This window comes from Penicillium maclennaniae (assembly GCF_028827695.1).
Source record: "Penicillium maclennaniae strain IBT 15551 chromosome Unknown utg000001l:1.0-3280838.0:1.0-3283122.0, whole genome shotgun sequence".
Classification (NCBI taxonomy): Eukaryota; Fungi; Ascomycota; class Eurotiomycetes; order Eurotiales; family Aspergillaceae; genus Penicillium; species Penicillium maclennaniae.
Window position 1 is genome coordinate 1325677 of NW_026623213.1, and position 27041 is coordinate 1352717.

The 27041-nt window shown below is 50.6% G+C and overlaps 15 protein-coding genes across 15 annotated transcripts; 6 read left to right on the plus strand and 9 right to left on the minus strand.

The window, feature by feature from the left end:
• Window positions 1-135: 135 nt before the first annotated feature.
• On the plus strand, window positions 136-408 carry N7477_000510 (uncharacterized protein; the record flags this gene model as incomplete). Its single annotated transcript, XM_056962173.1, has 1 exon — window positions 136-408. One exon carries the CDS (start codon window positions 136-138, stop codon window positions 406-408), a length of 273 nt encoding a protein of 90 aa, XP_056827176.1.
• Window positions 409-1130: 722 nt separating this feature from the next.
• Window positions 1131-2346, plus strand: N7477_000511 (uncharacterized protein; the record flags this gene model as incomplete). The annotated part of the gene is made up of 5 exons (XM_056962174.1): window positions 1131-1434; window positions 1488-1649; window positions 1701-1865; window positions 1918-2082; window positions 2135-2346. 5 exons carry the CDS (start codon window positions 1131-1133, stop codon window positions 2344-2346), a joined length of 1008 nt encoding a protein of 335 aa, XP_056827177.1.
• Window positions 2347-2874: 528 nt separating this feature from the next.
• N7477_000512 (CTAG/PCC1 family protein) lies at window positions 2875-3326 on the plus strand (the record flags this gene model as incomplete). Its single annotated transcript, XM_056962175.1, has 2 exons — window positions 2875-2918; window positions 3005-3326. The coding sequence occupies 2 exons, from the start codon at window positions 2875-2877 to the stop codon at window positions 3324-3326; spliced, it is 366 nt and encodes a 121-aa protein (XP_056827178.1).
• A 901-nt stretch (window positions 3327-4227) lies between these two features.
• Window positions 4228-4841, plus strand: N7477_000513 (glutathione peroxidase; the record flags this gene model as incomplete). The annotated part of the gene is made up of 2 exons (XM_056962176.1): window positions 4228-4270; window positions 4354-4841. The coding sequence occupies 2 exons, from the start codon at window positions 4228-4230 to the stop codon at window positions 4839-4841; spliced, it is 531 nt and encodes a 176-aa protein (XP_056827179.1).
• Window positions 4842-5174: 333 nt separating this feature from the next.
• N7477_000514 (translin) lies at window positions 5175-6431 on the minus strand (the record flags this gene model as incomplete). The annotated part of the gene is made up of 6 exons (XM_056962177.1): window positions 5175-5249; window positions 5306-5455; window positions 5519-5604; window positions 5670-5973; window positions 6034-6087; window positions 6366-6431. 6 exons carry the CDS (start codon window positions 6429-6431, stop codon window positions 5175-5177), a joined length of 735 nt encoding a protein of 244 aa, XP_056827180.1.
• Window positions 6432-7029: 598 nt separating this feature from the next.
• On the minus strand, window positions 7030-7627 carry N7477_000515 (DIM1 family thioredoxin-like protein; the record flags this gene model as incomplete). The annotated part of the gene is made up of 4 exons (XM_056962178.1): window positions 7030-7055; window positions 7111-7353; window positions 7409-7456; window positions 7513-7627. 4 exons carry the CDS (start codon window positions 7625-7627, stop codon window positions 7030-7032), a joined length of 432 nt encoding a protein of 143 aa, XP_056827181.1.
• A 1266-nt stretch (window positions 7628-8893) lies between these two features.
• On the plus strand, window positions 8894-9637 carry N7477_000516 (60S ribosomal protein eL22; the record flags this gene model as incomplete). Its single annotated transcript, XM_056962179.1, has 4 exons — window positions 8894-8905; window positions 9099-9137; window positions 9198-9394; window positions 9455-9637. 4 exons carry the CDS (start codon window positions 8894-8896, stop codon window positions 9579-9581), a joined length of 375 nt encoding a protein of 124 aa, XP_056827182.1. The 3' UTR covers window positions 9582-9637.
• A 517-nt stretch (window positions 9638-10154) lies between these two features.
• On the minus strand, window positions 10155-12019 carry rex3 (putative RNA exonuclease Rex3; the record flags this gene model as incomplete). Its single annotated transcript, XM_056962180.1, has 2 exons — window positions 10155-10972; window positions 11026-12019. The coding sequence occupies 2 exons, from the start codon at window positions 12017-12019 to the stop codon at window positions 10155-10157; spliced, it is 1812 nt and encodes a 603-aa protein (XP_056827183.1).
• A 622-nt stretch (window positions 12020-12641) lies between these two features.
• N7477_000518 (lipase ROG1 family protein) lies at window positions 12642-14026 on the plus strand (the record flags this gene model as incomplete). The annotated part of the gene is made up of 2 exons (XM_056962181.1): window positions 12642-12691; window positions 12754-14026. 2 exons carry the CDS (start codon window positions 12642-12644, stop codon window positions 14024-14026), a joined length of 1323 nt encoding a protein of 440 aa, XP_056827184.1.
• A 182-nt stretch (window positions 14027-14208) lies between these two features.
• On the minus strand, window positions 14209-15042 carry N7477_000519 (uncharacterized protein; the record flags this gene model as incomplete). The annotated part of the gene is made up of 1 exon (XM_056962182.1): window positions 14209-15042. The coding sequence occupies one exon, from the start codon at window positions 15040-15042 to the stop codon at window positions 14209-14211; it is 834 nt and encodes a 277-aa protein (XP_056827185.1).
• Window positions 15043-16162: 1120 nt separating this feature from the next.
• N7477_000520 (phosphatidyl synthase) lies at window positions 16163-17526 on the minus strand (the record flags this gene model as incomplete). The annotated part of the gene is made up of 2 exons (XM_056962183.1): window positions 16163-17154; window positions 17205-17526. The coding sequence occupies 2 exons, from the start codon at window positions 17524-17526 to the stop codon at window positions 16163-16165; spliced, it is 1314 nt and encodes a 437-aa protein (XP_056827186.1).
• Window positions 17527-17885: 359 nt separating this feature from the next.
• N7477_000521 (uncharacterized protein) lies at window positions 17886-18137 on the minus strand (the record flags this gene model as incomplete). Its single annotated transcript, XM_056962184.1, has 1 exon — window positions 17886-18137. The coding sequence occupies one exon, from the start codon at window positions 18135-18137 to the stop codon at window positions 17886-17888; it is 252 nt and encodes an 83-aa protein (XP_056827187.1).
• Window positions 18138-19987: 1850 nt separating this feature from the next.
• On the minus strand, window positions 19988-21857 carry N7477_000522 (uncharacterized protein; the record flags this gene model as incomplete). Its single annotated transcript, XM_056962185.1, is given in 2 exon segments — window positions 19988-21026; window positions 21040-21857. Coding segments are annotated over 2 exon segments (1857 nt in total), but the record flags the coding sequence as incomplete, so codon positions are not given.
• Window positions 21858-23244: 1387 nt separating this feature from the next.
• Window positions 23245-23600, minus strand: N7477_000523 (YqaE/Pmp3 family membrane protein; the record flags this gene model as incomplete). Its single annotated transcript, XM_056962186.1, has 3 exons — window positions 23245-23266; window positions 23334-23468; window positions 23584-23600. The coding sequence occupies 3 exons, from the start codon at window positions 23598-23600 to the stop codon at window positions 23245-23247; spliced, it is 174 nt and encodes a 57-aa protein (XP_056827189.1).
• Window positions 23601-24375: 775 nt separating this feature from the next.
• N7477_000524 (uncharacterized protein) lies at window positions 24376-26651 on the minus strand (the record flags this gene model as incomplete). Its single annotated transcript, XM_056962187.1, has 5 exons — window positions 24376-24614; window positions 24784-25454; window positions 25504-26156; window positions 26212-26341; window positions 26407-26651. 5 exons carry the CDS (start codon window positions 26649-26651, stop codon window positions 24376-24378), a joined length of 1938 nt encoding a protein of 645 aa, XP_056827190.1.
• Between the last annotated feature and the right edge of the window lie 390 nt (window positions 26652-27041).

Genomic DNA, 27041 nt, shown 5'->3' on the forward strand with positions numbered 1-27041 from the left:
CGCCACCCTCTCGACATTACTTGGCGCCCGTGCCTATCTAGATCTCGGAGGAGACCGTTCCTCTTAATACTCTCCCTCTTGATGGATTCTACGGAAGATGACTAGTTTGACAACCCGAAGATGACTCCTTCCTCCATGTACCTGGGCGTACGTGAAGATCGCAAAGCCAGGGGTGAAGGCGCATCGCGCATTTCAGCTCAATGCACCATTGATGCAAGGATGTTCAACGGTCGCCAGTTTCCCAAAGTTGACCTTATCGAGGGCTTGGGCCCTGACAGCGCTTCGTACCCACACATGAGTGATCAACAGGGCCTTTGGACTTTACTGGTTAATCAGATTGATGCGCCACCCTTGCCTGGCACTCCACCCTCAGCGTCAGTGCGCACTCTCTATATCCCTCACATGTAAGGTGAATCGAATCCAAATTTTCGTTGGTTCTGGCTTGGTGATTGCTTTTTCAAAGAGCCCGAAATCATAGACAGAAAGCCACATTCTGAGTGCAGGCAACGTGAAGATGCCACGGAGATCATCATGGCAGAATCACCCTCTTGTACGAAGCCTCTACTTTGAGGTAGATCATTTTCAAAAAATCTGGACAAATTCCCATTAGCGATAAGCTTCCAGTGCCACTAGTGCATCCGCTCAAGCCAACTGTGCAGCTTCCCGGCCTCCACAGAGCTTATCTCTATCGAGTAATCACCCATTCCCGGAAGCTTTTACACACCTCCGTCGGGGGGGTTTCCATTGGCGGCCATGTGGAACCTCCCTTCGTTCGCGTATTCTATATCCACTAACCACCATCGCGGAGCTCCGAATGGCAGATTGCTAGTGTCGATCATGATTAATGGCAGCGCTCAGGGACCATCAACGATGTCGGATGAACCACAGACCTCCGGTGATGCCAAAGCAGCACATGCGAGGAGTCCACCGGAAGTTAGAGCTCATAAATAGGCCTCCTGGCACGGTGTACATAAGGTCGTAGCCATCTCACTCAGCAACAGTTGTTTTTCCCTCTACTCAGTCTATTCTTTCCTGTCACTCTTTTGACCTTCCCATTCATTCTGTCTATACAAACCTTCTCTTCACCCAGTCACTCTTTCGATCTTTTTATTTCACATATAATTGCAACCATGAAGTTCACTGGAATCGCCGCTTCTCTCGCCCTGGTCGGCGTTGTTTCTGCCGCTGCCCTCCCTCAAGTTCCTGGACTCAATGGCGCCATTGAGGGTATGGAAGGTGCCGCTGAAGGAACCCTTGCCGCCCTTACTCACGGCGCCAAGCGTCAGTTTGATGCTCTCTATCCTGACTCTCAGGCCGTTGGTAGCTCTCTCAACGGTGTTACTGGTACCACCGGAAGCGCGGTTGGTACTGCAGAGTCAACAGTTGGTGGTGCTGCCGGTACCGCTGAGAACGTGCTTGCAAAAACCGTTGGAGGTAACCGAGATCAATATAAAGATAGTGGACCTCATTGTCTGACTTTTCTGTAGTCGTGAAGCGTCAGTTTGATACTCTCTATCCTGTTACTGAAGGCACTGGTAGTACTCTGAACGGCGCGACTGGAACCGTCGGCAGCGCTGTCGGAACCGGTGAGAGCACCGTTGCTGGTGCTGCTGGTACTGTTGAGAATGTTGGCACCAATATCCTTGGTGGTGAGCCTCTTGATCTGTTCTTAACGACCTTTATGCTGACTCGTTTCTCAGCTGTTAAGGCTCGCCAACTCGAAACTGCCTATCCCGTCACTGAGGCCACTGGTAGCAGCCTGGATGGCGTTACTGGCCTCACTGGAAGCGCCGTCGGCACTGCGGAGTCAACGGTTGGTGGTGCTGCTGGCACCGCTGAACACCTTGTTGCTAACACTGCTGGCGGTACCTCTGCCTTCATCCGCCTACACGAAGGGTATGCTAATTTATTCTTTAGATCTTAAGGCTCGCCAGTTCACCACCCTCTACCCTGTCACTGAGGCCACTGGCAGCAGCCTGAATGGTGCTACTGGTCTTATTGGTAGCGCTGTTGGAACTGGAGAGTCCACTCTTGGAGGCGCTGCGGGTACTGCTGAGGACGTCGTTGCCAATACTGCTGGTGGTAGGGTCAGCCGCTCATTTTACAGAGACTTCTTGCTAAAAACATATTGCAGACCTCAAGGCACGCCAGCTTGGAAACATGCCCGCCACCCTTGAACAGACCATCTCATTTGCTCTGATCGGTCTTTCTGGAAACCCTACCGGCCTATATGGTGCCCTGAACAACTTGCACACCATCGTCAACGCCGGTGATATCTCTCATGAGAGCCTGACCAACATGCCCCAGGCCGTCCAAGACGTCATCGCCCACCTTGCTACTGCCTAAACCTTTCAAGAACGAGAGGTTTGAGAACTTCACATGCATGGAAGGTGTCATGAGATTATTAAAAGAGGCATGATTTTGCTTAAATTCACTTCTTCAACGTCCTCTGGGTTCCGTGCCCTCGGGCCTTTCTTTGATAAAACTTAATGTACAATATGGGGATGGATGCGCGTTATTTATATTTTGTTATTCTCATGTTTGGATTATTCTCAGAGTGGAAATTCCCTTTTATGGTACCTAAGTAGTGCTCTTAGTATGCATCATAGTTCTGCTTTCAGAGATGAAGATGATAATTCTATAACTTATCACCCAATTGTCAAGACCTCTCATGTCTGTGAACTTTTTGTAGATTTACTCTTCCCGCATGTGTTTGCTTAGTAAGAAGCTTTGAGGGCCCCTCGTCGGGCGGTCGAAATGTTCATCTCGACACAAGAGATATACCTACGCGACATTCGAGATTCCATTCCCCACCAAACGATCCTGGCATTTTTGATCACCCTGCACTGTATTTGAGATCAAAGTCAATCCACCATGGGTGCTGCACAGCTATCTGAAAGCGAATTCCCTGTCTCAGTGTACGAAGCGTCCCCCACTTGCGAGACATGTTGAATCTACGCGTGGCATACAATCATTCAAAACAGAGCGCTGACTATTGACTAAGAACCCTCTCCTTCCCTTTTCCAACTCATCGCCTCGCTTCCGCCGCACTGCAGACTATCGAGGTCGACACCGAGCTGTCCCCGTCCGTGAGACGCACCATGACTCTCACAGCCCCAGCTTCCGAGAACGGCGACGAACCACAGGGAAAGAAGCAAAAGCAGGATCCTGATGAGTCGAAAAGCGTGCTGCAGACTACCTACCGTGCCACTACCAATCGCATGCTGCGTGTTGCGGTCAATGGATTCATGGAGAGCTTGGGAGTGGTTCTCGGCGTCATGAAGGAGTTGGATGTCGATGTGCTCCGGGCGGAGATGGAAGATTGAAGCTGCGATGATGCTCTGTTATTTCAGAAACAGATCATGCTGGCTCCGCGCAACTTTGCGGTATTTGTGGCTTGAGCGACAAGGTGGCCCGTCGCTGGAGCTGTTGCATTTGCCCTGGAGGCGGAGAAAACTTGCGCGCTCTCTCTCTCTCTTCTCGTCTCGGAAATTCCGGCTCCGTAATGCCCCTCCCAGGGCTTACAACAATTCCCTGACTGTCCGCTAGTGTCGGGATGCGCAGACCATCCTAGATTGAGTGCAGTTCACTAGTCCACGGCTGTCCCTTTCGCAGGATGACCTATCGCATGATGAATGGCATGACCAAAGATTAATGCCACGGGATCTTCACTGTGTGTTATGGGATTGTATGGCAGGGTGTCCAACAGCCATGGCAGCTCTACACTGTGCATCTATGCTGGGCAAGACTACGGGTGTGGGGCATATGCAGAAAAGTCCAGACCCGCAACATTTTGTAAGCGAAAAAAGTTATGTTTAACCAGACTATACTCAAATCATACCTGTCTCCGTGGTTATGCACAGTTAGAACCAATAGAATTTGTAATGCCGGTCATAGAAGCTGCATGACAGACACCGTTATGAAGATCGGGTCCGCCAATGGCAGGTCATGGAACGTGGAATTCGCGATCGATCGGCTCGGCGCAGTCAAGTAGCCGGCGGACGTTCTTTGAATCCGTGCCTGGGCCCGGCATCATTGGTAAGGAATCTCTTGGTTTCGCCTCGGCTAGAAATGTTACAAAATCCAGCCATGCGCGCTGTTGTTCGCTTTCGTCTACTCCCTCGGTTCGTGACTCCAGTTGCTCCCCGCTACTCTACGTCATCCCTTCACAGCTTCAAGCTCCTTTCCCCTCCACGTCTCTCTCTCTCTCCAGCAAAATTCAGCACCATGTCTTCCGCGACCAGTTTCTATGACTTTGAGCCCGTCGACAGTAAGTAGTGAGATTCTCATCAAGCCCCACGGACCCCCGCTCGTGCCTTGGCGAATCATACATTAACGTGAACGACTTCACAGAGAAGGGCGAGCCCTTTCCCCTTGCGCCTCTGAAGGGTAAGGTTGTCCTCGTCGTCAACACCGCCTCCAAGTGCGGTTTCACGCCCCAATTCGAAGGCCTCGAGAAGCTCTACAAGAAGCTCAAGGAGCGCTACCCTGAAGACTTCACCATCCTTGGTTTCCCCTGCAATCAATTCAACAGCCAGGACCCTGGCTCCAACGACGAAATTCAGTCCTTCTGCCAGCTCAACTACGGCGTCACCTTCCCCGTCCTCGGAAAGCTCGACGTGAACGGCGAACACGCCGCCCCCGTGTTCACCTGGCTGAAGGAACAGATGCCTGGTATCATGGGCATCAAGTCCGTCAAGTGGAACTTCGAGAAGTTCCTTGTTGGCGCTGATGGAAAGGTCGTCTCCCGCCACTCTTCTCTCACCAAGCCGGAGTCTCTCGAGGACTCGATTGTCAAGGAGATCGAGAAGGCTAGGAAGGCTAAGGGTGCAGAGGCTTAAGCTTGTGCGATGAACTCGTCTCTGTGCTGCCTCCTTCGTTCCATGTATTCATACCCTGGCGCTTTACCCTGGACGACATACGCTCGTCCGTGTGCTTTACGACATCTGATCTTACTGAGGTCCAGTTGATATTTCATTAATAGGTCAGAACCCTCTACAGTGATACCATTTATTATTAAGACTTTTTTTATACTGTGTGGCGTAGGAGGACTTTTTATATTCGTAAGATCACCCAAATATTCTCATCATATTGTGATCATGTAGATGCTAGACGCTCTTATGTCGCTCGGGGTTCGTGATCAAGGGCAAGCGTGTCTATCCACGGCATTCCAATCAGGCAGACGCGCCGCCCTTGGGGATCAGGTTTCGCAGGGACAGGTCGTAGACCACGTCTTCGACCTTCTTGACCTATCGCGGAAAAGTCAGTCGATCACAGTCCTAAAATGAACACAGTGTAAACTTACACTATATTTGACGCCGTCACTGCGCTTCCGCAGGATATCATTTTTCAGGTTGAGCAACTGGAACCCAGAGAAGAGATCCTTAACAAAGTTGCTGATCTGAAGAGGGCGCTCATAGTCACCAAGGGTCACGGAGTTGACAGCCAGACGCGACTACAAAAAGTGTTAGCCAGCACGCTCTCGATGTCGCCAGAATGGGGGTCTTTGAGTTCATACGAGCTCCTCTACCATGGCAATAAGAGCCAAAAGATACTCTTCAATAGTCAAGTGGAAAGCATCCTTCTCCTTGAGATTGACAGGAACTGTTCAGATCAAATAATGAATACCCGATTTTGTGTAGTCAGATTTAGTATCAAGGTTCACTTACCTTCCAGGAACTTGCCCACATCTTCGATAGTCATGAAAGAGGCCGAGCTAGATCCCTTGTGCTCATCCAGCCCACCGAGCCACGCACACAGCTCGATGGAGGCGACCAGGTTCTGGAGCTCGCGTGTCCACAGTCCATTGTACTTATAGAACGGGTGCTGATCAGCAACGGCTTTCAGGCGGAGGACCTCCTGCTTCTGGGCATTGATCTCTGCAGCCGCATCATCCAAGACTGGCTTGACTGTTTGAATCAGATTAGCCAGGTCGATCTTAAGATACCATGTCGACGTTTCGCCGCCCGAGGGCTAGGAGTGAAGGAGTCCACTAGAAGCTCGACCGGATGGCCATTGACAAGGGATACATACTCTGATCAGACGGGGTCGAGTGTGCCCGTGCAAGAATGGCTGTTGTAGAACGACCTTTTGAAATAACATCAGTCCTGTCCTTCGGCTTGGGGCTCCAATAATAGGACCGAAGTGACCTAGCGAGCTAGGCCATGGGCTATGTTGGCCATTTGCCACCAGATGAATCGTACCTTTCCGTGCAAGGGTCTGAACAATCTCGTGGAGCTCCTATAACCAGTCAATCAGCTTCGAGTCCGTGTTGTGTGCGCGGTGGCTCTGCTTGGGTGAGGCTTGGCACGCGCAGAATTCACTGTACGGACAGCTCGCCGGGCGCTGGGGCCGGGGGCACTCACATCTCGGACGGTAGTCTCCTCGTCAATTTTGGTCTGGAGATCTTCGAAAATGCGTTGGTCGATCATTTTGTTGGTTGTGGGTGGTTTCCTAGCTGGTACGTGCTAAGTGAAGGGATTTTGGTGATGCAGTTTGCGGATGCGGTGATGGGAGCTTCACGGAGTTACGTCAAATTCGAAGGTTGACAGCCACAATTCATTCCAAAAAATGGAAAAGAGGATAAATTTGGGTTTAATTTAATCTCAGTGGCAATATTATATTATCGTCCGCAATGATCATTTTTCGTGATCGAGCGTGTGTTTTGTAATCGTTACCACGCTATCTACTGCTCAATTGCTGTGGCTACTGATTACAGACAGTAGAAGTTATCTAAAAGCTTCAGGGATCCACTATATTTTACCTGGGCTCTGAATTTAGCGACACCGCCGGTCATTTCTGATGACTTGCGGAAGAGGCCCTGTTCAGCAGTGCATGACCTCCCGACATCTACGAAGTCGGAAATAAAGGAAAAAATATCTCCTCAAGAACAATAAACAATCTCTCAAATGTGCTTCTCGAATTTTATTTCCTCGTCTCTTGTCTAACCATCGTAATCATTAATTTCATAAAAATGGGCGACATCCATCGAACGCTGCCGGTGCCACCACTCTGGAAGTCAAGCCCGGCTCAGTAACGGTATCTTGTCGAGTAATCTGCAAACAAACCAGTCAGTAATTGCCCTTGAAATCAAAAACGTCGAGTGCTTACCCTTTGGACTGACGACCAGACCACGGCCCTTCTTCGCGCCCTTGTAGATGGTCTCGATGATGTCGATGAGCTCCTGCTTGTCTTCCAGCACCCAATTCAATTTATTATTGTTTCCCGTGCCGAAATCGCACATCATGTGTTTATTGCGGTAGAAATACATGATCGTCATTGGATCGTATAGCTCGTACATGCCGTTAAAATCAGGCACTTCGTCGATGTCGCAGAGGTAGATAACGGCGAAGTCTAGCATTGCACTCATTAGCGGGTAGACTCAAAGTGTCGGAGACTAGAAACTCACTCTTCACGCGCTCTGCAATCTTGTAGAGAACCTCATCCTGACGGATACCTGCAGAATTATGGTTAGTCGTACAACGCGACAGCGCGACGAGGAAAACGACTCACAGTCGGGATCGTGGTCGCGGCCGAAGCGGATCACCACGAGGCGTTCTTCTTCAGAGAGAATAGCCTGGTCAACGTGCCAGGCCGTCCGCAAGTGAGGCAATACGATTGAACCCATGGCGGCGTTATCGAATGATGCGAGAGGCGCAGGATGGAGAAAACTTGGAGAGCTCGAGCTTATCGCTGGCCCCGCGACGGCACGTGACCTTGAAATGGCTCGCTGCCAACTTGTGATTGGATTTGGTCTGGTAGCTCATTTGGGCTGATTTATTTGTGATACTTCATGTCTATGGGGAGAGTTGATGAGATATACTTGGAATCAGGAGTGTCGTAAACCTTCCTTGCCGATGCCGCCCCCCTTTATTTATCGTAGCTGACTTTTGACTCACAGCCCGAACCATCAAGTTATTCATTCCGAAAGATGTTACATTTCTGCGTCTATAAAAAAGTAACCACGTACAGGGCATTCGCGCCGGTTACAGGATTCAAGATTAAGTCGCTACCGTGTGTCGCCAATGACAACTTCTAAAGTTCGAGGCTCCACGAGCAGTACCACGTGCCAGTCCAGAGTCGCGCACCACCTTAAAGATATAAATGAACTACACTGTGACAGCTAGACGTACGACTTGAGCCAAAGCATACTTGACGGCAAAGGGAGACTCCAGACGTTTTGCGATGGCATCCAAGAATCCATGGCGGCGGCGACGGCATGACGCCACAACGCCTGTTGAGGCGCGTGCAATTTGGGTCATTACTATATTGTGGTATATATCCTACGAGAGAAACTTCTTCTCCAAGCGATCGGACATGCCGACACAATTGATGAAAAAGTGGTTCGCGTCGATCGGGGGTAGTGTAAGCCCGATGACACTGTGCGACAAGGCATGCGCAAGCACAGAGGCCAAGTCGCGGGGTCCAAAAATGAGAATAATCAATGTGATGTCCTTAGACATCTTTCAGAGATTAAACTGAAAAGAACAGATACTACACTTGATCTAAGCCAATTGGCAAAGAGAGCTAAAGAAGAAAAAAAGAAGAGGAAGGAAGTTGGGAAAGCAGAGTATTTATGTGAGTCTGACAGGGTCCGTGCACATGTGACTTTTAGCTTCGTTTACAGACCCCAATCAGATCCTTTCAATCATGTGACAGAGAGGACGTCCTTCATCACATGACATAAAAGAGCAGTGGCAGTATCATGTGACAGAACCAGCCCTGCCCTTGTATTCCCAGATAGGACTAGCCCACACACCGCCTGTGAATTTTCGACCCAAACGGGCTCCACCAAGAACAGAGGCTCTTCTTTCGACCATCTCTCTCGCCGGCGCAGGATATTCACCTCTTTGCGACCTTTCCCCAGACGTCAATTCACCCCCCATCATTCAAAATGGCTCCCGCTGTACGTTGAATACTCCGTGAACCGCTTTGCTGTTCCCCCCGTTGGAGTCTCGACAGACATGCATCTTGTCGACCACCGGATATTGAAAAATCTATCCGGTGATTTTGTCGCAAGAGCATCGTTCCATCGAGACTACCACCGGGGCTCTCAACACTATGGAGCAGTAGGCTAATTCATCGTTTCACCCCAATAGGCCCGTGCCGGTCGTAAGGCCCCCAAGGTCACCCAGAAGGTAAGTTTTGACATACTCCGAGACACCCATCACATACAGACAGCTAACAGAACTTTGCAGTTCATCATCAACGCTTCGCAGCCCGCGAGCGACAAGATCTTCGACGTCTCCGCCTTCGAGAAGTTCCTCCACGACCGCATCAAGGTCGAGGGCCGTGTCGGCAACCTCGGTGACAACGTCGTCATCTCCCAGGCTGGCGAGGGCAAGATCGAGGTCGTTGCTCACATCCCCTTCTCTGGTCGCTACCTCAAGTACCTGTGAGTTATATACCGCGCAGTTCATGCATGCGACACCAGCTAACCACGTTCGCTCCGCAGGACCAAGAAGTACCTCAAGAAGCAGCAGCTCCGTGACTGGCTCCGCGTCGTCTCCACCTCCAAGGGTGTCTACGAGCTCCGCTTCTACAACGTCGTCAACGACGAGGCTGAGGAGGATGAGGAGTAAATTTGCTCCCTCGATCTTTGACCAATCTTGGGCCCAACTGTCTATCAATCGGGCTCCGTGGTTCTTGCCTTTTGATGGGGTTATATCTGCTCGAAAGTGAGCCATGGGGTTTGGTTGTGCGATATGTGGGGGATAGACTAGCCTTAATTGGCTATGAAATCAAAAAAAGTTTATACCCTCAATCTGTGACTTTTGCGTAGAATCGCCATGTAGTTGAATTCTCGTAGTCCTGATTGTAATTGTTACATTCCTTCTGGCAATGATGTTCACAATCCAGTGCGGCTCCAACAATTCAATAGTGTTCGTTTACTTGAGCCACCTATAAGCCAATGTAATGAGGAAGTTTGACGTGGCTCGGCCTGAGCTAGACCCATTTCCACCAGTTCAATGACCTCCAGGTAGCTTGAACGCCATAGCAATGATGAGTTCGTCGTATTAGAGAAATGGATTGGATCGCTAGGTCAGCATGCTTTGGTATTGATGACAAGAAGAAAACCCAATGCTGAAGTGCAGAACCATTCTGCACAAGGGTTTCATGCACTTGGATCCTCCTTCTCCTGCCCGAGTCCACGCTCAAGGTTCGCCCTCAGCTTTACGCATATCGCTGGACGCTTGACCAGGCGGTGCAATAAGTGCATCTCCCTCAAAATTCCACCCCTCAGCCTTCAAGCGCTTCCAGAGTTCACCCACTTTGACTCGTACTAAGTCGCCCGTGGCAATGGAGTCCTCCTTGGAGTCGTGACCCTTGTCTCCTCCAGTTTGAATTTCACGTCCCAGGAATTTTCGAGCAAGGAATCTGAGGCTGAAACGGTTCGGAAGACGTCGCGGCGCAGGGTATAGAAGGACTGTGTCGATGATTGTGGGGTGAATTATTCGACAGACATTGAGGTCGTTTTCAATGGCGTGGCCCATGAGTGGTGTTTCGGGCTGGAGAAGCTCAAACAGCAGAGCTCGCGCTGCAGCAGGTGACTCAACCATTTGCAGAGGTTTTTTTTCCCCTACTTCCTTCCTAGGTGTAGGTGTACCATACAGGGTAGCCGAAGAATAGTGCTCTTGGAAAACGCCGGAGTAGCGCGAATTCAGATCCAACACCTCGCCCATGGGCTTGACAAGGACATCAAGAAGCTCACGACCTTCAGGCCAGCTGACAGCAGTAAGACGAATGAGCTCCATACCTACGGTTGTGTATCCCATTTCACAGTCAAAGCACACTGGATCGAGATGCCCTTTGTTGGGCTGGCGAGGGGTCTCTTGGAATTGAAGAATCGACGCAAGACGCTTGGTTTCGGAGACTTTGAAGACATGCGTGTTGCCTTTGGTACAGCCGACCGAAGTGCCAACAGATTCTCCACAGCATGGGTAGTATGATTCCGAGGAACCCGTGACATTGTCTGTTCTCTTGCGAGGGGGAGAATGGGCCGACTGGGATGGTAGGTACACTGACCACCGCTCGCCAGAGTTCCATCTTCTCGGCGTCCAGGGAAGACTTGGAATCGTCCTGAGCATCGGTCGCACTTCTCCCAGCCTTTGGAATCCTCTGTACCTTTCTTGGCGAACTCAATCTCTCCATCTGTGGGTGCTTTGGTGACGTAGCCGAACTGCTCGAGGCCCTCCAAAGGTGTGAGCAACTCCGTCACCAGAGCAATCTCTTCCTTGCTGGTCAGCCCAGTATCAACCAGCTTGGAAGCTTCTGCTTCTTCTTCTTCAGCGCGATTTTGAACCGGTTGGATAGGATTCTGGTGGTAGTATCGCTTATTTAGGTGAGCCATGACTTCCTTGACCCATTCTTCCATGGAAAATTTCGGTAATTTGACGATGCGATTCTTGATAATGTTGCTGTAAACACCAGGATTTTCCTTGGCAACTCTTTCCTCTTCATCCAAAGCCATTGTGATAAGCTCATCTTTATTTAAAACAAAGTCTCGATTCTTGGGGTCTTTGTCTTTTATTAGACATTCATTGAGACCAACCATGGCAGCATGCAGCTTTTTCAGGATGGCAGTTCGGATGGCATGAGAAGCTGGCGCCTTGGGCAGCATGCGGGGGTTGAGGGTTTCCATTGGCGCCTTTCGCGGAGGGAGCTTCATTGACGCGGGTTTCTGAGAAGTAGACGTAACGGCGTTGCCAAGCTTCGTGTCAGAAGGTCTAGATAATGGGCGTCTTGGAGGTGGGGGAGAGACCTCTCTCAAGGCTGAAGTGAGTTTCGGCGAGCCTTGGTCGATACGAGCTTCTTTGCGAGCTGTTGGCAATAATGATTCTAGGGAGGTGGGGATTGTCTCGGACGTATGACTTGTGCCAGATGCCTCGGTCAAAGAAGGGGAATCGGCTTCCACCTTGAGTCTCTTGGATGAACGAGCAGCGTCATCTTCCAATATCGAGGTTGGGCGATGAGGTCGAGTTGTGGCTACAGGCAATTCGCAGGCCTTATGAAAAAACATGCATGTGAGAAGAGAACAATTTTGCCCTTGCGGACAAGGCACATCTGCGAACAGACCAAGTGTTCCAAACATCCTAGATGGTGTTCTGACTTGATGCCGCTTGAATGGAATCTGATCTCCCGACGAATGACTGAGTCTTAAGGTGAAATTTTGTCCACCAGCAGAATTCGAAGTCGTGTCAATTGAAAACCTAGACCAGACTGAGAGAAAGTGAATTTCGATAAACCATGATCTTTCGGATTCGACCAGCTGTTCAAGCACAGGTCTTCGAAACTCCAGGTAGCATCGTCGCTTATGGAGTGAAGGAATGATCTGAAGTTTCGAGCGCTTGCCCTTTATATGTAAACGCAGCACGTTATCTGAAAAAACCCCACACTAAACATGGTTGATCGTGGTGAGCATGTTGAGAGAGTAGAATAGCGATCCGTTTATCATGGGAGACAGTTGGGCTGCAAAGAGTGCAAACTTGCAGCCCCCGATCTCAGGCGACACTCTTATCTCTTATCGCCGACTGGGATTCGGAATGACTGCCAGTGCCTTAACTCCGGCAGGAAGCCTTATAATTGTCAGCTTTGCCACTTCGAGTTTGTTCTCGATAATGAGTGCATTTTTTTAACGCGACATGTCTGAAACTTCTACAAAAGCCGATCATCTCTGTGTTTTGGTGCACGGGTACGTGTTCTCTCCTCGCGCAGATGACATCAAAGCGAAGCCTGGCTAACACCCCTGGTCAGACTCTGGGGAAAACCATCTCACCTGGATTCTGTGGCCTCTGCACTGAGAGACCGCCATGGCGATCATCTCCACATCCTGTCCGCGAAAGAGAACAGCGGCAACTGGACATATGATGGAATTGAGCTCGGTGGAGAGCGATTGGCCCGTGAGATCGAAGAGACCCTCGATGCTCTCGAACAGAAGGGTCATAAGATCCAAAAGCTGAGCATCGTTGGCTACTCACTAGGTGGCTTGATCGCGCGATATGCCATTGGCTTGCTTCACAGCCAAGGCGTGCTCGACAAGCTGGAGCCCGTGAATTTCACCACCTTTGCCTCCCCACATGTTGGGGTGAGAACGCCGCTCAAGGGAATCAGGAGCCATATCTGGAATGGCCTGGGAGCAAGGACTGTCTCCATGTCTGGTCAACAGCTTTTCTTGATCGATGAGTTTCGTGACACTGGGCGTCCACTGCTCAGCGTGCTAGCGGATCCAGAAAGCATCTTCATCCAAGGGCTGAAGAAGTTCCGTCACCGCAGTGTTTACGCCAATATTATCAACGATCGCTCTGTCGTTTTCTACACCTCAGCCCTCTCCAAGGTCGACCCATTCCATGACCTCGAGAACATTCACATTAACTACGTCAAAGGCTATGATGATGTGATCATCGACCGTGACAACTACTTATTGCCTCTCACGCCGGAAGACCCATCTGGTGGATCTTCTCGATATTGGAGGCAATTCAAGGCATTCGCCTACGGGTTGCCTTTCTATCTGCTCGTGCTTGTCTTAATCGGCCCAGCGTCCACGATCTTCCTCGCGAATTCAGTCGTGCAGACCATCCGCAGTAGGAAAAGAATTCGTCTGCACGGTGAAGGGAAGAATGGCAAACATTTCGGAAGATATCGCGTTCCTTTACTCGTGCAAGACGTCCAGCATGCCATGGAGGAAGTGTTTGAGAATGTCAACGCTCGACAAGAGCCTGCCTATCTCTCTGGCAGTGAAGCCGAAGAGGTTGAATTAGGGCATGCAAGCCGCTCGAAGTCGAGTGGGTCTGACGGGTCTGAAGCTATGTTGGCTGACGGCTCCTCAAAATTCCCCACACTTGCGCTCTTACCTGAGCAATTTGCCATTATCGACTCACTGAATGCCGTCGGTTTCCACAAATACCCTGTGCATATCCAAAAACACCGACACAGCCACGCAGCTATCATCGTTCGCATGCCCAAGGATGGATTTAGAGAGGGCAAAACTGTCATGAAGCACTGGCTGGATAACGAGTTTATGGTTTGATGCATATCACATCTAACGAGCATAATGAGGAGGAGCTGGGAGCGTTCTGCCTTTCGTTTGTATCTCGCATATCTGTACATTGTGGTTGCGCTTTCTGAGCTCTGTGCATCGCTTAGGAAGCTTAATAGACCATGCACAATATCTACTGTCTAATTCATAACTCTTCTTATACACAAAAACATCTAAATCTTCGGCGAGACCTCATACGATACCCGGCTTATCCCCTTGTTCCTACTAATCTTCCGAATTGTAATAGTCCCCACTAGACTCGTCCTCGAAACATGCGTCCCCCCACAAGGATTCTTATCAAGTCCCCCAATGCTTGCAACCCGCACCGGTCCATCCCGATCCTTGCCCCGGCCCTCGATATCTTCCAAGTCCGAAGCATCCTCAACCCACGAAAGCAGAATCGGCAGATCCTGCTCCACGAGCTCATCCACTTTCGCCTGGATCTGCGGCTTGTGCTCATTGTACAGTAATCCCTCATATTCCATGCACGCCTCACCAGGGAAATGATTTGCTTTGACTTTCTTCATCTCCGGCATGAGAAGCTGCATCGCTAGTCCGACGATATGACCCCCCGTATGCAGTCGCGAGTGGAAATCACGCTTGATATCGTCGACTCTTTGAATAACGGACTGGCCCGCGGTGAATACAGATCCTGTCTTGGGCTTGCCGAAGTGGAGAATTCTTCCATCTTGGGTCTTGCGGACTAGAGACACCGTGAACGTTGGTTCCTCGTCTGCTGGGGCGATTGAGCCTGTGTCACTGGGCTGACCGCCACCCTGTGGGTACAGGATAGTTTGCCGCATGGTGATAGCCGTGTCTTCCGGGGAGACATTCTTGGCGAGGATTTTCTCTTCTTCAGAGAGACATGAGATTGGTTGGTAGGATAGTATCTCTGTTGTCAGAGTTCTCAGAGATGCGTCGTTGAGATATACTGCCTCGGTGGGTTGGACCTGATCCGGATGAATTTGTGTTTCAATAGTGCGTCTTGCGTATATTGCACTCGCCATTTTGGCGAGAAGCAAAGCTCTTCTAATAGATCTTTCACCTACTCTCCAGCAAAAGCCGGGGAATGAGTCAAATCTCCGATTATCGAGGAGTGGAGAAAGATGATGGCGGGTATTGTCGCCTGGATCCTCAGGCTACAACATGATGGGGGAGAAACGAAAGGCGATCATTTTAGTATGCCCGAGGTACGTTCTAACGTGAAACATCAAGAGATTTCTTCCTCTTTGATTAATGCCTTGAGTTGAGGATGAAGTGATGAACAAATTAGTCCGCGGGGATGAGGGCATCATTTCGGTCCTCTAGACCACATACGACGACCACCATAGCTGAGTGCAGACTACCCCGAGAACTTAGGAAAACCCCCTAGTGAAATTCCCCGCAAGCTCCTAGCCGACAACAGAAATGACAATCTGTACGCCACCCATGGAAGAACGAGAGCCAACCTTAACTCAACGCCATCCTCAACCCCGGATTAACCACGCCACCCAGAAACCTGCATCTGGGGGCAACGCAGGTCGCCGACTGGGCTGAATCTTGGAACCCGGACCCGAACTAACCACAAACTACGGCTTGCCTAATGTGTCACAGCCGGTTTCCTGTCTTGGGACTCATCTGACAATTCTTGGCCGAACGTTCTCAAGATGGTCGAACCATATAGCATGGGCCTCTTCGAGATTGGACTATTTCATCATGTCTCTGGAAATCTTGGGGGATCTCTTGTTTACACGCGGAAATTAGTATACGGAGACATCCGGGAGGCAAAATTCCGACTGTAGACTTGGAAGAGCTTTTTGACATTGTGCGAGGCCAAGCGGTTTACAATTCGGTCGAAATAACTAGAGACGAAGGAAGTGGAGTGGTTGAGAATTTTATTCTTTTCACTTTCATGTAATTTGTAATGTAAATTGGATCCGACTCGCGGGTTAATGTGAATCATAATATGTTATAAGACGGTACTGGCCACGTTGTGCAAAAGCCCCAATGGCGTTGAATAGTGTAGGCGGAATAATGTTCGTATAAGGGCGTCGGAGGATGTAGCAGGTGTAAGAGATGGAAAGATTGAATGTACGGGGAGGGGGGTGGTGGTGTCAAGAAGACAATGCCAAGGTCCACCGAGGGAAATTATTTGGGTAGCTGAATCGCCTTGATGTCATCCGTGAACATGCTAAATGAGCCACCACGACCACGGAGCTTCTGTGCCTCACGGTCAATAGCAAATTTGACTCCCTCGTAGATGTTCTTGCAGATCTTCTTGGGCGGGTAACGGGGGATGGTGCCCTCTTGCCAAACTCCAGTCGCAACGAGAACCGAGTACCATTCGCTTTCAGAGGTCTGGTTGAACTCATTCGTGCCGCGAATGTCGGACTCGGGAGTGTCACCGAAGAAGTAAACGGTGGCTGGGGGCTTGTCGATGCCATGAGATTTACTGCGCCATTCCTGGAGGAGGCGGGTAGCGAAAGCAAAAGTGCCCATTTGCGGTTTGCCAAACGCGATCGTTTTGAGTTCTTTGCCACCAGTGACAGCCTTGTAGAGGGCCTCGAGCGAGGCACGCAGGGCACCCATGCCAATACGCGAGTGTTCGTGCGAGGTAGACCACAACACATCGTTATGTGAGAAGTAAACAGGCGGGCCCTCGTCAAAGGTCTCCGATCGTGTATTCAATTTTCCCTCTTTGGTCATGAGGACATCCAGAATGATTTGCTGGTCGCCTGCCCAGTCACGACTATCGGCGAAGACGAAGATTGCTTCGATTCGAGTGTTGTCCAAATCGAGCTCTCGGGAGTTCTTCCACTCCTCGTCCGTCAATTTGCGGAACGGAGTCGCATCATGCTGAGTCTTGATGATGTCTCCGGGGGTAACAACGTCTTTGAATCCGTATCCCTCGGCCACAATGCGGCACTTCTCGCCTTCTCCACCGACGACTAGGACAGTGCCATAGTGCTCGGCCATTTCTCGCATGGGAGTGTGTCCGCAGATGAACTGGCCGGGGTCAACCTCATATTCGAGTTGACGACTTAAATCGCGGCATCTTTCTGCCTCGGTCTTGCCGCCACCGTTTGTGAGAAAGATGTAGGGTCTATAGAAGGGACAGTTAGCAAAAGCTCCAATCCTGCCTGAGCCGGGACTGGGAAGACTTGCACTTTAATTCCATATGGGTTTTCACCATTGATATATTTCATAGCCTCCAGGGCCTCTGGAATGGGCTCTCCGCCCTTGACAAAGACGCCATCGATATCGAAAGCGAGCGCAAAGTCGTCGCTCGTGACAATTGGCGGTGTCGAGGCGGGGGTATCAACCTGGGGAGACTCTTCTCCAGATGAGATGACTTCTTCTTCAGACTGGTTTGACATTGTTGGGGGGCGTGAATTGCGAGGGCCCGAGGCCATTAAATGGCTCGGAGGCATGACGACGTGAGGTCCACCGTACAAATCGGCCCGATCGTCGTGGCGGAGCCACGGAGCCCCGAATTCATCGGCAGTCGCCATCGTCAACAGTGAACGGACAAGACGGTGTGGGTCTGCGGGCCTTGCAGTGATCGCCTAGGCACGTCTATTTCTAGTTCTATGCGTTCCCCTCTCAAGTGCACGTCGCAATGTACACTGCGCTATGAGGCTGGAAATGTGTTCAAAGCGCGAGGATAAGCAGATAGTGCAAGCAAGGGTGAAAGCGAGTGTGGGAGAAAAGGCCATTCATATAGCATCATTTTCCGCCCGCGCGACACACTATGCTGCACTCGAGACGTCTGGTTGTGAGGACCCCACCCTGACCATCCTCAGGAGCGTCATTTTTGTCCGTCATTTGGGTGCACCTCACCCAGGCGGACAGTGCACGTCGGATCGGGAAGCTATCTTTCCTGCGGATCAAGACGGTCTACTCTTTGCCCTTGGCGCCGCGAGCCAAAACCACGAGCGCCGCCGTAGACGCTGATTTGCTCCACGACAAAAGATTCCCCGTTCATGGCGTAGGGGTGTTCCGCAGGTGGAGACTGGACGATCCCGGTGTCGTTCATGAGTGGGCCGTTGACGCCGCGGGGAGGCCAGTGTATGGCTGATGTGCTGATGAGAGTACCAGAGATATGACGGCACTCTGGAACCATGTCTACTCATAATCCCGATTTGTATTCTCTCTCAGAACCGGTTCTGGACCGCGTTCTGGGTATCTAGGCCTTTGTTCGGCGCGTCGATGTACACAGAGAGAGAGCGAGAGAAAGAGAGAGAGAGAGAGAGGCTGCGACGCCCATGCATCCTCCGTTGCAACCCCCTCACATTCCTGGATATGTAAAGAAAAGTCACTTGACCTCGGGCCAAGCTGACATGCTGACATGCGGCCTTGACTTTTGGACTCGGGTACGAACGGTGCTAGTCCCCCCAGTATCCCCATCGCGAAGTGCGTCCCGGATTGAATCAAGACGCTTGACCGCGGGGCAGATCGGAGGCTTGACGTCATACAATCCCGAGATGCTGACTCAACTGGTTTCAGGAACCGGATCTCCTCGACGGGTTTTATGGTCCTGCTGGGGCTATGATAACATCGACCGGGCTAACGGTCACTTTCTCGGGAATCAAGTCGACGCCGCTTCACATGGCCTTAATTAGATGTTTATTTTTTCTTTCTAAATTCGGTTATCGCGACGGACCTCGGTGGTATTGTGGCGTCCCTAATTGGTCCTGTCGGATACCAACATTAGTCGCCAGGAAAGGTCATGTCTAGGAATGTGAAATGTGAGAGGCGCTACAAATTGCCTTTTCATGATGGAAAGCCAGGCATGCATCATCTCAGCAACAAGCGCCTGCACGAAGTATACTGCATGTATGGAGAAAAAGTGGGTCCAAGCGACCGACAAACAATTGCATCTCTCTCATTGCCGCGGAAGTGACAATTCCCTAAACCTCTGGTCAGTGTAGAGCGATTTGAATGTGGGGAAGCCTCATGCTAGCCTGTTTCATGGCTCAGAATGTGCTCAGGTGGCTTGAAGCACCCAAGATCTCTAGTCATTCTTTTTTCGCTATTTCTTAGTTGGGCCACGAGCATGACGGCATGTCTCCGATGGATACCGCAAAAGTATGGAGCAGAGAGAATGTGTCTATGTGTGTCTGTTCGTGTCCATCTGCAGCCCGTTGCTAGCCAATCCTGGCTCAAACTAGGGCGGGGAGTCGCAAATTGGGCCGCTTTGTATGGAGGCGCCCGATTCGTATCGGTACTCTTAGTTTGAGCACTACATGCGCACGGTCTATGCAAGGTAACATAATACTCACATGTGAATGCAGACGCCAACTGAGATCATCTGGATGAGAAGAAATTGGGAAGTGTCTGGCATTCTATCTTCGGGCCCTAGCCGAGGACGCAAACTAAAAAGTTCAAAGTCGAAAATTTTGAGCTTCGCTCTCCCGTAGTGGCATGGCCTAAGGGTAGACCTGCACACACCATCCATCATCGTGTTTAATCCTGTTTGCTGGGGTCGGGCCGGCGAATACTGGTTGTGCGATGATCATACTATAGTCGCCCACAGGAGCAGATATCTTCATAGCCACCTGCATATCGAAGTGTTACGCCCTCGAGACTATTGGTAAAGTGCCTCTCGATGTTTCCTGCTATTGCTAGGTAATGATTCGTATTGCGTCTTCTTTGATATTAAGTCATACGCTGTTCTCACACGTCTTCAAGGTGTCGCCGCAAATAGGAAGGGTGGCGGGGAGGGGAGAAAGAGAGAAGTGGATTGGAAAAGATTAATCTGAGCGGAAAGCCGGGAGCAAAATGACTGAAGAGTAGAGTACATATACACCATGGATCGTTTTATTCCCCAAATAATTCTATTCATACAATTGTGTTCATCAATGTGCGTAATGCCATCGGGGGCAACATAAATATAAACAAAGCATCCAGGTCCAGCCCGTGCTACCAAAATCCAAAAATAAAAGTATGGAAATATACACACAAGTGAGCTCATCAGTCAACATGCAGAATTAGATTCTGGCTCCGCCTTGAAGGCGTCAAATTAGGACTCGTCGGTGACACTCTTTTTGGCTTGTCCTCGGGTCTTTTCTTCGGACTCGATGGATATCCAACAGCGCCGGGATTGATCTCTGAGGGATATGGAACCTCGGAGGAGGCAGGCATGTCTCGTCCACGACCCCGTTCGAGCCAGAGGTCGTCCGGGCCCCATGGCGCTCCTGCCTGGCTGGGTGGACGTGGGCTGCTGCGGATTTGGACGCGTTTGATATCGTCGCCACGGACGATTCGTGGCCGGGATACTATCTCAGCGGGTGGTCCTAGCGTGTACGGTGGATTTCTCGTATTATCATGGCGTTGACTGTGAGCACCGCATAGTCTGGGGTCTTGGGCGGCTGCAAAAGGTGTTGTGAGAGAGTTGCTGGATGAGTTTTCAGATGATAAGCCGCCCGAGCTATTTATCTGTGTACCGGTGCTGCTTGATGCGTCTGATCTGTGAGATGCGGGCCCAGAAAATGGCAATGTCAAACCCCTGGTGGTGAGACTCGGCGTAAGATTTCGGCCATGGTCTCGTCTTTGTTGGCCGGGAGCATGGGGGAACTGCTGTGCTGGGAGCCCGTCCTTAAACGCACGAGGATTCGCCGGTAAAGGAAGCCCTGTCCTTGAAGTTGCATTCTGCATCCTCCCCATGATGCCCTGTTGGTGTTCATCTTCTTCAAAGAGTGTTTCCCCACTGATAGGACGATGGGTATGGGTCCATCTAAGTGGTTTGGGGTACAATCCAGCTCCATGATTTTGAAAAGGCTCTGAAAGAGTGGCTTGCGATGATATTGTCCGAGGTGAGCCTCCCCACTCTGAATCAGAGCTCGCGGCCAGTCCTATACGTGCTCGTCCCCGAGGATCCAGGGGAAGCTGATCATTCTCAGGTGTAACCAATCTTGGAGGGCGTTGAGATCCTGGTTGCAAAGTGCGTGATGACTGAGACATTTCCGGTTGATGGTCTAAAGCAGCGAATGAAGTCGAGCCCGAACCTGGACTTTGGTCTGGACCTCGGTCCGGTGATGAATCGCGGGAAAAACCAGGGGGGCTCAGCCATGGCACCCCCAATCTCAAAGTCCGAATCTGGGTCTTCAACCTGATTGTTTCGTCGCCATCTCTTGCAGAGGTAGAACACAGCAACTCCAATGATAAAGGAACCTGCCACACCTGACACGACAGAGACTCCGATCACAGTACCAGCGCTGACATGGTGATCTTTGTTCTCACCTGAGGCAGCCGGACTACTGGGTGGAGATGAAGAACTGGTTGATGTCAAAGAGGTTTCAGTGCTGGCAATTGTGGGCGCTGCACCAGTTCCAGTCGAGCTTGGATGGTACACAGTGATCGCAGAGTCGCTAGAAATCGTAGAGCTATTCGATTGTGTAGTAGTTTCTGGAGTCGTATCAGAAGTAGTAGTAGTCGTTGCAGTGACCTCAGTTGTCGTTATTTCGGTCGTGGAGGTAGACGAGACACTAGGAAAGGTCGTTGCCGTGATTGTCTTATGTGTCTCAGACACAGCATCAGACACTGAGTCGCAAACTCTGTAAGCGTCCGCGGCGGAAGAACTTTGGATTATCGTCTTCGAACACAGAGCATAAACACAACTTAACGCCGCCTCTCCAATTGTAAGTCCACTGGGTGTTTTTGTTCGGCATAAGCATCTCATGTCCGATATAGTGCTACATTCTGCGGAGGTGTACTCTGCGTTGGCGAAGTTTTCTACACATATCTTGGCACAATCTGGGATGACGTCCCATAGAGACGAGCTCAAATCGGTTGAGGTGCTGGCCGAACATATGGCGAGTAACGGAAGCACCGCAGCTAGTAACCTGTGCGTAGGATGGAATAGCATACTGTGATGGTTCTGTCACTGATATCAGTAACGGAATTCTCTTGCCCATTAGTTGACACTCTTGGCTCACCTTTCAAAATCGTATGGGTATGACTACCCTTGAAGCCATAAGCCCTTTGAGGTTTTCATCATCGAAACTAGTAGAACAGCTGAAATAGCAAGGAAATTGAAGCAGAGGCAACAGATTAGAGAGAGAAAGAAAAAAGAAGCCCACGCAGGATCACCACGGGCCTCAACCTAGATAAACACGAAAAGTGAGCGCATCGCGATATCAAGCGCGTAGCGGATACATCGATTTTGACGCTAGAGCTACCCATTGACTACAGCATAATGGGCGCCAGACGATTCTGAAACCCAGTCATTAAGGCGGAGCAGATGTAGGCGCTATGATGAAACCAGGTGACATCGTTGGCTGTGCCTTTCTTCAAGCGGCGAATGCTTGAGGTGCCAAAGCGCCCTGCGTCCAACGCTGGTTGGGGGGCGGAGGTATTAGGCGCTAGCTATACGCGCCGGGGCTCAAGTGGGCGCTTGCAGTGTAGCGTAGGTCCTCTAGAGCGCCGGGGTATGTTTCAGGCTATTCTGACTTCGGTCATCATTTGATGGTTTTCAAGCCCCAGGGGGGGGGGAGGTGGCTGGGGGGGTTTTGCGCACATGTTCCGAGACTGATGAGGTGAGCAGTAGAGATGCTTCTTCGGCTCGGATGCTAGATTCATTCCCAGGGCTTCAAGATGATGTCCTCATGATCGACCAACGACTTCAAGTCGATGATTGTATTTACGTTGGTGGCGCTGGCGCCCGCCCTACATCGACCAACTTGTTCACGGTCGTCGCTCCCGCCTCATCCGATAGGGCCGCCAATAGGCATGTCACACCAGCTCACGCTGCAGATCTGGGGGAAATTCTGCTACACATCTACAAGGGATCAATTTCAGGATTTTCAAATAACTGCCATTCCGTCAAGGTAAAAAGCTAACCGACCACAGGCTAAGGCACCGAGCCCACAGTCAGACAATATGAGGTGGTATCATTTGAAAAGCAAAAACGAAGCCAGTGATATCGCACAACAAAAGAAACAAAAAAATCAAGGGTAAATAATCGATGGACACACAAGCGCAAACACCGAAATTAGGCAATTATGGACATCGGGCTGATGCCAAGTGGGGACTTGCTGCAGACGACTAGTCTCGGCCGGACTGCGACGGAACCACGCTGACGCCGGCGCTCGCTGGGCAACTGCATCACTGCATTTGGAAGGAGCAAAGACATTGGCGGTTCAAGTGGGATCGAGGGGACATTGGCAAAAGGGGATGATTCTAGAGAACGTCCCGAGATGCGGCGGCATGACTGGTGCAGTTGTGCCTGTCTAGTATTTGAAAATGATGTAGCTGCAGAGGCCGTTAGTGGTCGTTTTGAAGGGCAGCACGACGCGTCGAGGGGGAGGGGATCACGTACAAGGCGTGGATAACACCAGGAATCCAACCAAGGATGGTCAAACAGATGTTGATCAGTAAGTCAGCACCACATCCGCGCTCCAGGAAGACACCCAGAGGAGGCAGGATGATGGCGAAGATGATCTTGCAGATGTCACTGTGGTCGAGTCAGTCATGATGTTCGCCCGAGTGCGACCGGAACCGGGAAACAGGAGCGCGCAAGGAAGTTGCGTCGCATGTCGAGCTTCGTCAGCTCCAGGGAGACAACTTACGAGGCAGTGAAAGGCATGATGGCTGTGGTGTTGAAATTTGGGGGGAAATCAAAGAGGTAGAAGTTTGGGGGAAGAATGCGGAGAGTGGCTTGCTTTTAAAGAAAAGGGAGACAGGCAAGCTTTAGGAGCAATCGCGTCATAGGCCTGCCACTTGTGGCTCAGTAAATATGTGATTGGTGAAGAATTGTGGCTCAGCAGCATGGTGTCCGTCCTCTGCCATTTCTATTTATTCGGCTTCTAATTGCGATAGTCGCCCCGTCCAGGGTTCCGTCAGGGATTTGCAATGTTGCAAACAAGTTCCAACCACCCTTTTTTCGCGCCGAAGGCTACTCAGAGACTACCTAGTGGTTGCTTCGAGCTAAGGGCCTATCCCGAGTTCCCGTTTGCCGGTTGCCTGGCCAGTTGGCTTGGCAACCTGTCCTTTATGAGGGACGATTCTTGGCTTCCTTTTGACTATTTTCGTAACGCTTATCAAACGGTCCAGCCCTACGCCTGCTTAGCCCCTCACCTGCCAAGGCCACGCTGCATGCCTTGTTCTGAGATTGGCTCGGCATGACCTCACTGCATTTCCATACAAATTCGTACCACATAGGAAACGAAGTGGCTGGAGTTTCACCAACGAGTGATATCTGTGGCGTCTTCCCCTCCTGACGCAAGCTGAAGTACTGACGATCGGACGATCTTGAGGCCTAGCGGCGATCAGATCCTTTTTATAAGTCAGAGATGATCTTGAGTCCCGGGTGCAAAGAGGCAGAGCATTTGGCAAGTGTGAACAGTCTATCTTTAGTATTGCTAATAAATATCGAGCTGAGAGGTAAAATCAACGTCATCGAGTAGTGCGTTCCACTGTGGCGCTTCAAGATCAGGGGCCACAGCCACAAACTCAGACCAGAGATTTTCCCAACTTTCCTCGCCCATGTCGTTGATCAGCCCGAAGCCGAGAGCACTGTCCCCAGGCAACGAGGAGGAGGGCTGTACAAAACCTGAACTCTCGCCTGCATGAACGGTCTGTGATCCGCCAAGTCCAGATGCTGGTTGGCCAGATAGCAACGCCTCACTTGAATCATTCGTACCGGGGCCGGTCTGCGACCGCTGCTTATGGAGTGTAGACATTAATGTCTGTAAATTGTTTTGGATTCCTTCCATCAGATCCATTGATTCTTCTTTGGATTTTTCTAGAGTCGCATAGGCTGCGAGCACCTTGGCTTTCCGAGCATGGGCGTCCGGTGCTTGGGGGATTGAAAGAGACGTCCATTGCTAAAATCAAAGCCGCAAAGAACACATGGTGCATGACTGTCCAGAATCGTGCGGGTTTGAGCCCGACCTCGGAGTCCACCTCGTCCATCGTGCGTCGCAGCTCAAGTATTTTGTGGGCGGAGCGGATACATACCGAGTGCGAATAGGCATACTTGGCGGTCGTCACACCCTCGAGGTGATATGGACGATGAAGTCGACAGAGACGGGTGTGGATACTGAAATGTAAGCCAATCCGCTGCCAGGTGATGTGAGGTCGCTCCTTGCATATGGCCTGACTCTGTCGGATGCTATCAGGGTCCAGTTTGAAGAATGTCGGGACACTGTCGAGGAGATCATGAAACCGTTTGTCCAGCTGGAGAATAGTATCGTAGGTTGGCTCTTGTGAATCCAGCAAGATAGACGGCAATGCATCAATAACTTCACGGCAAAGTTCTGATGACTTGACTCTAAAGAAGAACGCAGAAATGTTGGTGGGTTCGGACAAAGGCAAATCTTGCTTAACCTCCGTGCTTGTAATGTATTCATCGTCCGTGTTACTCGGCAAATTCACATTCATATGCTTTGGCTGAAAGGTGTATGCACCTTCTTGAGGCCCACCGGAAAAAGAAAGTAGCCTGCATGTTATTAGCATACTGTTTCTGGAAATTTGAAGCTGCGACCTACCAGTCAGATGCTACCATCCACCACCAAATACGTCTTTGAACCTCGACTTCAATCATATCACAGCCCTTGAGCCTGCGCTCCTCTCGAGACTTGGCCGTATCCAAACGATGGATTCCCAAATCTTTCGACATCAAAAGACACCGATGACGGAGCACATGGACCTTCAGGGGGAAGCCATCAGTATTCATGAGCAGATGAGCCATGGTGCCAATGGCAACAAGAGCCGTGGTCGATGACTTTAGAGTTTGACGAGGATGATCCAAGATAGCCAGTGCAAGACGAGCGTATGCCATGAAAGCCGATTTTGCTTCCCACTGAGTGGCGTTCAGCTTCTCCAGGAGCTGAGGCGTCCAGACAAGTGCAGCTCCAGCGAACACGGCGAAAACTAACATCAAGTCCGCAGGCGGAGGCTCCTCGCCCTCCAGGAGGCACTGATATGTGCGTTCCATCAGGATACGAGTAGACGGAATATGAAGAACGCCCAAAGTCGGCTGCAATACTCTCACAAAATTATCGAACAGGTGATTTGCCTGTCGTAGTGGAGGAAGCTCGCGAGTCATATCGATGATGCTTGGATACTGGGTGTGCTCATATAGATTTGAGTACGATGGGGGATGCTGATTGAATGGCTTGACAAAGTGAGAGCCAAGAGCCTATGAAACGGTCAACAGTTGGATCTAGGAGATGTCTTACAATGAATATGCATACTACCTTTGAAGTGGATGTGAAGTTTTTAAATACCCCCTGACGTTCTAAGTCGGCGTGATGAGACAATACTTGTTTGTCAGCTAGTCCATCTTCCAGCCTTCGAATGCGCTGAAGAAGCTCCTCAACATTGCTTTGAATTGTCAGCAGGAGGCACTGGAGCTTCATTAAATCATGTCTGGGACATCAATTACTTACTGCTTATCGACTTCCGCTGATTTTGCAGGATGCACTCCTCTGGGGAGTTGCGAAACGCCTTGTGGCCCTGGAATCTCTGGGCTCTGCCCCGCATAGTTGCATGGAATGCTTCGCAGCACGCAGTTCGAGCATGGCTGAGCACGATCACATCGGCGCTTTTTTACACGACATGGTAAACAAGATGAAGATGGCCGATTCCATCGGTGGGTCACTTGGATCGGGTTGCCTCGATTATTACGTTTCATGATCGAGCATGTAGCGTTTGACCGATTCAAATGCTGGTGCGCCAAATCCCAGGCCGCGGAGCACCGCGGTGCTTACTTATCTTAAATCGACAGGGAGTCCAGCCCTTTCACCCCTTGGCCTTGCCAAAGACCAACGAACCGGACTTTGCTGTCTTGTGTTAATTTGCTATCATAATGCAAAGAAGGTGAGATTGGAGCGAAGTCCGCGGACCCTATGGGATGTCCGTGGAGGCGATTACCTGATGCAGTTAGCTCATATGTAATCGATACATCATTTTGCATCAGAGATTGTGTGCAGTATTGTAAATTATACCTGCAATTACATAACTCATTCCTCTCCAAATGGCGCGTATCTAACTGGTCACTTCTCGCGGCGCCGACTATCTTTCT